Source organism: Mesoplodon densirostris, chromosome 18 (genome assembly GCF_025265405.1).
Source record: "Mesoplodon densirostris isolate mMesDen1 chromosome 18, mMesDen1 primary haplotype, whole genome shotgun sequence".
Taxonomy (NCBI): Eukaryota; Metazoa; Chordata; class Mammalia; order Artiodactyla; family Ziphiidae; genus Mesoplodon; species Mesoplodon densirostris.
Genome location: NC_082678.1, coordinates 18,266,897 through 18,276,554, shown reverse-complemented (window position 1 = coordinate 18,276,554; position 9,658 = coordinate 18,266,897). Strand labels below are relative to the sequence as shown.

At 44.3% G+C, this 9,658-nt stretch overlaps 1 protein-coding gene across 1 annotated transcript in view; it reads right to left on the bottom strand.

Moving 5' to 3' along the window:
- Positions 1-2,193: 2,193 nt before the first annotated feature.
- The window catches only part of PRPSAP1 (phosphoribosyl pyrophosphate synthetase associated protein 1), a 31,697-nt gene continuing 24,232 nt past the window's right edge, over positions 2,194-9,658 (bottom strand). Inside the window, exons 8-10 of the mRNA XM_060082283.1 lie at positions 5,359-5,429; positions 4,423-4,569; positions 2,194-3,450 (exon numbers count right to left, since the gene is read on the bottom strand). Of these exons, the coding sequence (XP_059938266.1) occupies positions 3,292-3,450; positions 4,423-4,569; positions 5,359-5,429 (377 nt within the window). The 3' untranslated portion in view covers positions 2,194-3,291. The remainder of the gene's footprint in view (positions 3,451-4,422; positions 4,570-5,358; positions 5,430-9,658) is intronic.

Below are 9,658 nucleotides of genomic sequence, written 5' to 3'. Positions count from 1 at the left end.
GCAGTCTGGAGCCCGCCTGGAAGACGGAGAGGAAGCGCCTGGCCCTCGGGCTTCCCACTCTTCGCTCCCGGGAAACGGGGGTCCGGGCACCGCCGAGCCCCCGCCGTCAGCCCGCCACCATCCGATCTTCGGTCTCCGAGTTCCAGCCCTGGAGTGCCCTGCCCTGGCGGCTGGAGGACGTTTGGAACTTGGTGCGCGGCCCCGTTCGTTGCCTGGTTGTGGGGGCCCCCTGCGTGCCCCGGGGATTCCGCGCAAGAACACGCCCCGCAGAGAGCCGGCCTCAGCGCGGAGACCTGCCCGTCCTTGAAGCCACCCCCGACCCCCAAAGACAGCCAGTCCTAGTGGGTCAGGAAGCCCTGGCTACACCCAAGGTGCCACCAATTTTTGTTCTCAGTTAACACTGCCAAACGGCACTATAGGGCTGTGCCGAGGCATTCCTACCAGGAAACACATCCGTTTTTTCTGCGGGGGGGTGAGGGGTGGAGACCCCTTAAGGTTCACCTAGATTCCAGCTGATTTACTCTCCTGTAGGGGCCACAATAGTGGGAAGATTTAAGAGGCCTCATGGCCACTATATTTTGTGTGTTTTAGTTGTTCCCTTCGCAGGGCGGTGGCACAGATCTAAGAGACGCAGTCCTGAGACCTTGGCCCCTTGGGAACAGTTCCCATATCATTCTGCTCAATCAGAAGGGAAGGTAACCTGGAAAAAGACCACTCACTACTCAGGCGGTTCCAGTCAGCCACCAGCTGACAGACCTTTTCTACACCGCCCTGGCCTCATTTATCTCAAAACAGACATCTGGTCAAGCGCCAGCATCTCCCCTGGTTACAAGGCAGGACTGATTAGACAGGACCAGAGGAATCTGATGCTCTCAGCAATTGAGGCTTGACTTCCCCATACTAGATTCTCCCAGAAAACAGGTAACAATTTTCAGTGTTTATATTCAGGAAGCTAAAGAAAACTTGTAACTGCATCTATACTATGTATTATTTTAACTCCTTTTCAAATTCAAATTTTTAGTTTAGTCTGAACTGCTAAAATTGAAACCCTTCATGTTCACTCCCTCCCCCTCCAATAAAAGCAGTGTTTCCTGGAAATGGAGTTTTAGACACGAGTCTAAAACCTCCCTGAGAGTAACACCCAAGGATTTTTGTTCACTATTATATTCCCAGAGCCTGACACACAGTAGGCCTTCAAGTGGTGGCTGAGATCATCAAAAGAAGAAATTCTTTGTAGTCTTCTGTGCACTTACACTCTTACATTAGAAAACGTAAGGCTGGGGGTTTCCCTGGCAGTCCAGTGGTTAAGACTCCGCCTTCCAATGCAGGGGGTGCGGGTTCGATCCCTGGTCAGGGAGCTAAGATCCCACATACCTCAAGGCCAAAAATCCAAAACATAAAACAGAATCAATACTGTAACAAATTCAATAAAGACTTTTAAAAAAATGGTCCACATCAAAAAAATCTTAAAAAAAAAAAAAAAAGAAAATGTAAGGCCAGATCACGAAGTTGAAGTTGAAGCCTTAGGACTGAGCATCAGCTGTACTGGAGCCTGTGGTGTGGTGTGTGGGCTTAACCGTTCTAAGTTCAGTGACTTTCTACTGAATGTGACTGCTACTACTACACTAGCTACGGCCAGAACATCAGCTCCCAAGCCCTCACGTTTCCATTTTCATGTCCCTGAGACTTGCTATCATGCCAGGCACACACTAGGACTCACTAAATGCCAATGCAAAGGACTTATTAATCCCAGGAGATATATTCTCTTAAACGCTTTTGCTAAATAAGTACATTTAAAATCTCTTTTAGAGACACAGGAAAGAAAACATTAACCGCAGGTATAAATGAAATTTGGGGTTGAAAAGGACCTTAGCTTTCAATTCCTAACCTCCCCTTCCACAACCGATGACGGAGGGCCAGAAAGGACTGGTCATCTGACTGACTTCCAGGACAGAACCAGCCTCCTGAGTAACAGTCCACAGCTCTTCCTCTACAACCATGCTAATTATTTGATAATTAAATTCTTTTCTCAGAACTCCCCTACTTGGATTATTAACAAAAGGCAACTTCTTTGTGTGCTTGAAAAAGCAAATGTGCTCAAGTCTTGATGGCGAGCTGGGAACTTTCCTAGTCATTGGGAAAGGGGGAAAAATGTCCAGGAAACTTCCCTGCAGAGAAATACAATTGTACAAATAAGCGAATTGCCCTTTATTATCTCTTAGGAGCTATGAGAACCAATGAGAGACTACAGTTCATTTCTGGGCAGACACTCCTCCTGCCTGTTTCATTCAGTCCTGACTTGGATCAGACTAAAAGGTATAAAAAGTCTACACTGCATTTGCGGCAAGGCCTGCCGGACAAATAAGGTGTGTCAACTAGAATCGTGATTATGTAATTTAAAATGGTGGCAGAAAGATCAAGTGCAGTCCTAAGTAATGCAACCAACCTAAGTGTCACCTGTCACACAGGGAAAAGTACAGTTACGTCTTTGTTTTTTTTTTTTTAATTTAGGTTGAAAATATATTACTCAACAAGAATTTAACGTCACGGAATGTGAAGGGAAGGGAATGGAACCTGCAGAGGGAGACTTATGTCCAGGAGCCATGGACCTGGACCACCCCGCATTCAAGGCACCAGCTTCTGCAGAGTCTGGACAGAAGGCAGGAGAGTGGGCAGCTCTGCAATGTAGTGAAGACACTAGCAAGACAGAAAATTCTTTTATTTGCAATTTAAGAGCAACTCGGAGATCCAGAGTTAGGATGTGATTCTTTAATCTGATGTCCTCGCTAGGAGTTACACCACAAATTCTTCATTGTTCACTGGCGGCTGGCAAGGAGTTTCTCAAAGAAAAATATGATTCTCTGTAAAAGATGTGCATGAAGTTGACTGGCGAGAGGACAATTGGAATAGGTACAGTGCCGGGTGCTCAGCTTCCCTAACCAAGTTCAACATTAACACGGGCGTTTCCCTGCAGTGGAAACAACTGAATGAACGTTAGAGAGTTAGGACTTTATCTCCCTTTCACTCCCTTTCAGTATCAACAAGATTTTCAGATTCTCTTCAGGAAGGTGTCTAACTTTTTTTTAAGGAACAGGATGCCGACAACAGACAGCTGAGGCCATGGACCCGTGATCTCTGTCTTCCCCTTGACCATCTTAATGCCTCCTACCCACCAAACTTGGCAAGAGAGACCATCTGCCTCCCTTGAAAGGAAATGCTGTGTACATAATTGATGGCACTGCTTTTCACATGTTTTCCTTGGGAGTTCCAGGGCCAAGGCAACCGGGAAAGCTAGTCGTCCACTGTGATGTTTCGGAAAAGGTACGCCATGGACTCCCCGTTGTGGATTCTCCGAATTGCTTCAGAAAGAATCAGACTGATGTCCACAGTCTTAATCTTGGGACACTGCAGCTTCTGGACCTCGTGAGGGACAGTATTCGTCACCACCACCTGGTCGTTGCAGTAATGGAAAAGAAACGCTGTTACTGATGTGTGCGGCCCAACATGGTCACTCAGAAAAGTTTACCTAACGTGTGGTACCCACAGAGCAAGGCCCAAACTATAAAACCTTATTCCACTCAGTACAGTTTTTACAAACTAACCCGACTTTACACAGGGCAAAGGTTATATGATTCAAAACAGAAGCTGAGGAAGGTCATGTCTACGAATGCAGAAATGATAGGGTGAGCCCCAGCACTGCGGGAAACCTTCCTATTATCAAGGAAGAATTCAAGTCTTGAGAGAAACGCTACTATGGTATCAAATCATATTGAAATACAAATTATACTTAAGTACACAGAGCAAATCTTTATGAAAATAGACATATATTCCTAACTATACATCTGCCCCAACAGACCACTAGCCACCCAAAGCACAATCTCACAGTCCTCTCAAGAGGGAGTAAGCAATACTGACTGAGGGGGTTCCCTGGTGGCGCAGTGGTTAAGAATCCGCCTGCCAATGCAGGGGACATGGGTTCGAGCCCTGATCTGGGAAGATGCCACATGCCGCGGAGCAACTCAGCCCACGCATCATGAGCCCACGAGCCACAGCTACTGAAGCCTGCGTGCCTAGAGCCCATGCTCCACAACAAAGAGAAGCCACGGCAATGAGAAGCCCGCGCGCAGCAACGGAAGAGCAGCCCCCGCTCACCGCAACTAGAGAAAGCCCATGCGCAGCAACGAAGACCCAATGCAGCCAAAAATTAATTAATTAAAATAAAATAAAATAAGAAAATTTCAAAAAAATAAAAAACTGAATGAGCCATTTAACTATTCACGGAAAACAGAGCAGCAAATTGTGACTCAACTTCCTTGAATGGGTCGTCCAGGACATCTACCTTACACAGAAACAATGGCTCTCTGCATATAAAATAAAAAATTAAAGACTTCAAAAAAAAAAGAAAAAAAAGAGCAGACAGACCTCGTCGATGGAGGACTCCTCAATCAGACGGGGGGCCTCCGCAGACAGGATGCCGTGAGTGGCCATGACGTAGATCTTATAAGCACCTCTCTCTTTCAGGATCTCCGCAGCAGCAACAAAACTTTCCACATCATCAATGATGTCATCCTGAGAAGAGACCAGTGTTAGTGCTAAGTTCCCTCCATCCCCATCTATAAACACACACCTCTCTGCACTTCGCTTCAGAGGATGTCTAACGGAAAATCAGAGCTATCTGCCTGGGTCAAAGACTGAACGTCCATTTGGAACTGCGTAGCCTTGTAACGTGCATGGCTGTCAGTGGAAAGAGCAGCAAAGCCTTACAGGCAGACGTGACATTTCGGCCTGAGTTCAGGAGGCTGCCAAGACTCCTTTTCCCTGTTTCAAATTTCTGATGAATCCCACATAGCCAGTGTCTCATTTACTTTTTTCCAGGAGAAAGTTAACAGAAGGGAACAGAGAAATAAGGTGAGCCATTGTAAAGGGCCGATCCTCTGGCCCAGCAGAGGCGTTTAGAGCTGGGAGCACGTGTATCGTGTTAAAGTAACAAAGAACAAGACACACGTTCTTGTTAGTGAGAATGGAACAGCCCACCTTCAGCTCACTTCACTGCCCACGAGCTTAAGGTTGAGTAGGTCAGCTGGTTTGACAGGACACAGACCCCTTCAGACAAAGGCTATTTATGGAATCGAATTTACTTACAGGTACTACTACTGTGCTCGTTTTACACCTGTAGGTTATAATAGTCCCGGTTCATCTGTTTAAAAGTTTCTCCTAGTTGTCCTAGGGGAGCCTGGGTGAGAACGGCTAGATGGGTCCACTTAAGTGCATCATCGTCACTGGACACCAATCCTAAGGTGGACACCTACTAAGAGTCAGTAATGTCATCTCTGCACACGAAGGAAGACTGTGACCTACCACAATGATCGCAATGCGTCCTCCAACATCTCCGACTACCGTGATCGGTGGCTTCTCCTTGGCCATCATCACTAGCAAAGCAAAGTAAATCACAAGACCTCAGTTAGTCACGTATCACTAGGTAAATGCAGTCATCACAACGCCATTCCCTGGAAGCGGTGGCAGAGCCAGGGCGGACGATTAAAAAAATGTGCAGGTTCCCCTCAGTCAACCTGGGCTCTCTCAGAAGCAGGTTATCCGGAGCAGCACCGTCCAACAGCAGGGAAGGTGAGCCATAAAAGTAAGTTTACATTTTCTAGTACCCACATTAGAGAGCAAAAAGAAATAGGTGAAATTAATAGATTTTTATTTTACCCAATAGAGCCAATATATTATTGTTTTGATACATAATCTATATGCAAATTTATTAGAGATGTTTTACTTTTTTTTTTCATACTAAGTCTTCGTATTTGGTGTGCATTCTCCACATGCAGCGATTCTCAGTTGGGACCAGCCACGTTTCAAGGGCTCAGCAGCCCCGTGTGCCTAAGAGCCAGGCCACGCTGGGCGGCGCAGGCCTCAAGTCAGGGGGGGAGCAGGGCAAGAGAGATCTCACAGGCACAAAGAAGCAGCACCGCGATGCCACTCAAAACAGAAATATTTCACTTGTAAAGAAATGTAAATAAATGCCGCTCCGCAGAAGTAAACAGGGAAAGGCTGCCAGACTGCCAGATAAATAGCTGGCTTTACTTCATTTTCTTCCAAGGCGACCTTACTGGGACAATGTGACCTTATTATCAGACAACTACACCACTGACATAATCGGTTTCCTGAAAGTTAGGAAGCTGAAGACAATAACCACAAGTCCATCATCTCTTCCTGATTTAACTGGTCCTTAAAGTAGAGGCTTCTTATCTCACTACAAAATTTATATGTGAAAACGGCCCATCAGTGTACAAAGCAAACTACAGGATGCAGAAGGGACATAGGAATTCACCTTGAAAAGGAGGTTAGTAAACTGAGGTGGGGGGGGAATATTTCAGAAGAACAGGCAAAACATTCTACTTTTTTGGGAAAGCTTTTTTAAATTCTGAAATAGTTACTAAACTAGTAGTGGGGGAGCGGGAATAGAATAAATTCAGGGTAATTATATAGTTTAGTAATTATCAGCAAGCAATCCATTTTAGCTGACTCCTATCTACAAGCGCTGTAAACCTGGAAGAACATGTCCCTTTGCGTATACTAGCAAATTAGCCGAGTTGAAATTCAGCACTATTTTACTGGCAAATTTCAGTAGACATTTCCTGATTTCCCATCCTGGAAACAAGGGCAATTTGTTAAATCTGGGCAGTCAAAAAGGCTCTGCGTATAAGTATCACCTAGAAGGGGGAGGAAATAAACCACCAACATCAGAAAAGCCTTCCTCAAATTCTGTCTTTAAATTAAACCATGTGGGTAGGTGGTTACGTTGACCTACCCGCTTCTTAAAGAGATGTGGCCCCTTTCTTGACCACTTTTCTCTGTTAAAAAAAAAAGACTGGGCTTCCCTGGTGGCGCAGTGGTTGAGAATCTGCCTGCCAATGCAGGGAACACGGGTTCGAGCCCTGGTCCGGAAAGATCCCACATGCCGCGGAGCAACTAAGCCCGTGTGCCACAACTACTGAGCCTGCGCTCTAGAGCCCGTGAGTCACAACTACTGAGCCCACGTGTCACAACTACTGAAGCCCACGCGCCTAGAGCCCGTGCTCCGCAATGAGAGAAGCCACTGCAATGAGAAGCCTGCGCACTGCAACAAAGAGTAGCCCCTGCTCACTGCAACTAGAGAAAGCCCGCGTGCAGCAACGAAGACCCAACACAGCCAAAAATAAATTAATTAATTAAAAATAAATAATAATAATAATAACTCCTCATTTACAAAAATAAAAAAAGACTGAAAGCCAGTAACCCTCATCAGACATCAACAGAAATTCAGCTCTAGTTTGATGCATGTCACAGTATTCCTGTTGACTTTTCTGTAAGCCTACCTCTCCCCCAAAAACCTTTGTCAGTTTGAAATGAAAAACAGGCATGGCAAGGATCAAGGCTTAAAAAAAAAGGCTCAGTCCCCGCTCATAACTGCCTTTGGGATTGGCACAAACTAGATACATAATTTGGTGGCTACTAAAAAAGAGACAGACTTCATTATAGCATCAAGAGAATAGGACCTCACAGGCTTAAAAAAATGCCCCCAAATTTCTAAAAGCTTGCCCAGAAAATAAAATACTAATGATTCAAACTTTCCAGTAAAATATATGTACTGAAGGTCAAGAATAAAGGGTGCTAAAATTATTCTATGTTTAAGAGTCTGCTCTCTTTCTCCACTTTGTCAAACAAAACCCAGTATGTTTAAGAATAAAATGAACTGTGCGCCATTACTTGTGGCCAGAAATCACTGTTAAAACTACATCGACTTGGGCTTCCCTGGTGGCGCAGTGGTTGAGAGTCTGCCTGCAGGGGACACATGTTTGTGCCCTGGTTGGGGAAGATCCCACATGCTGCAGAGCGGCTGGGCCCGTGAGCCATGGCCGCTGAGCCTGTGCGTCCGGAGCCTGTGCTCCACAACAGGAGAGGCCACAACAGTAAGAGGCCCATGTACCGCAAAAAAAAAAAAAAAAAACTACATAGACTTACTGCAGTAAAAATGTCAATTTAGCAAATGATTTCCAATGTTCTTATGAAGGAAGTAGGAAATTGTCTTTTGCATTTAAAATTAGCATTTTCCAGGTAAAATAGTGCTGCTTTTGCAACCATCCTTTAGATTACACACACACACACACTTTTACTGTTTTGCCAGAATCTAAAAAACCTTCCTCTCCTAAAATAAAGAGTGAAAAGGGACTAAGGGGAAGTATTCATTCCTTATCCATTTTGATCTCGGCCTATTTCTAATTCAATGGAATGTCAAACTTTATCAACAGACTGGTATTAAAATGAGATATACGAAATAAAATAAGGTCGCCAGTAGAACTAGAACTGAAATGATTTCCAAGCTCATAATGCTATCTACATGCAAACAAGTCAAAACCTACATTTAACAAATGCTCAAGAGGAGCGGATGTTGTTTTTCACTTTAGTGCTGAAAGCCATACCTTCACTTATAAAATTAACAAGCCAGGAAAATCAAGGCAGAGCAGGTGACTCCCTCTCATTTTTGCATTCCAAGCTCTTAATGTCACCACTGTGGCAAACACAGAGCACTGTTCAGTGGAACCACTGACACACAATCCTTTCAAGTTCATTAGATTCCTTGCCATCAGGGAGGTATCAATTCTATCTTATAAAAGAGAAACATTTATACAACCTCACTTTTAATAAATTACTTTAAAAAAGGGCTTCTCAACCTTGGCACTATTGACATTCTGGGCTGGATAATTGTTCAGCAGCATCTGTGACCTCTACTCACTAGATGCCTATAGCACCCCATGCCCCCCGGCTGAGACAACCAAGAAATGTCTCCAGACACTGCCAAATATGCTCTGGGGAGCAAAAGCCCCCTCACTGAGAGCTACTGCTCTAAAACGATGGGTTCCAGGGACTTCCCCGGAGGTCCAGTGGTTAGGACTTCACGTGCCAATGCAGGGGGTGTGGCTTCAACCCCTGGTCAGGGAGCTAAGATCCCACATGCCTCCTGGCCAAAAAACCAAAACAGAAAACAGAAGCAATATTGTAACAAATTCAATAAAGACTTTAAAAATGGTCCACATCAAAAATACTTTAAAAAATTAAATTAACTTTAAAAATGGGTTCCAGGAAGATAACATAGTTCTTCTTTCTTAAAAATACACAGACTCCGAGAGTCTGCTTTCCTTTTTGTCCTTGTTCTAATGTCTTCATCTTCATTACTATTGAATAAACTATTACGACATACCAGAAGCAAAACTGATATATAAACATAAAGCATATTTAATTTGGAAGGTACTGAATACAATTACACATACAAGAAATAACATTTTTTTCACAATTCCCTTGGCTAAATCTATAAAAGCGGATCACAGAAAATGATCCTATGGAGACTTCCCTGGTGGTCCAGTGGTTAGGACTCGGCACTTCCACTGCAGGGGGCACAGGTTCAATCACTGGTCGGGGAACTAAGATCCCAAATGCCTCAGCCAAAAAAAAAAAAAAAAAATTAAAAAAAAATTAAAATTAAAGAAAAAGAAAACAATCCTATGGCAATTATAAAAGTTGTAATGTAAACATACCAACCAGCTATGAAGGAATGACAACACTGTTACAATAAGTAATAAGGCAACATTCTCAGAAGAGAATCTCACCATATAAA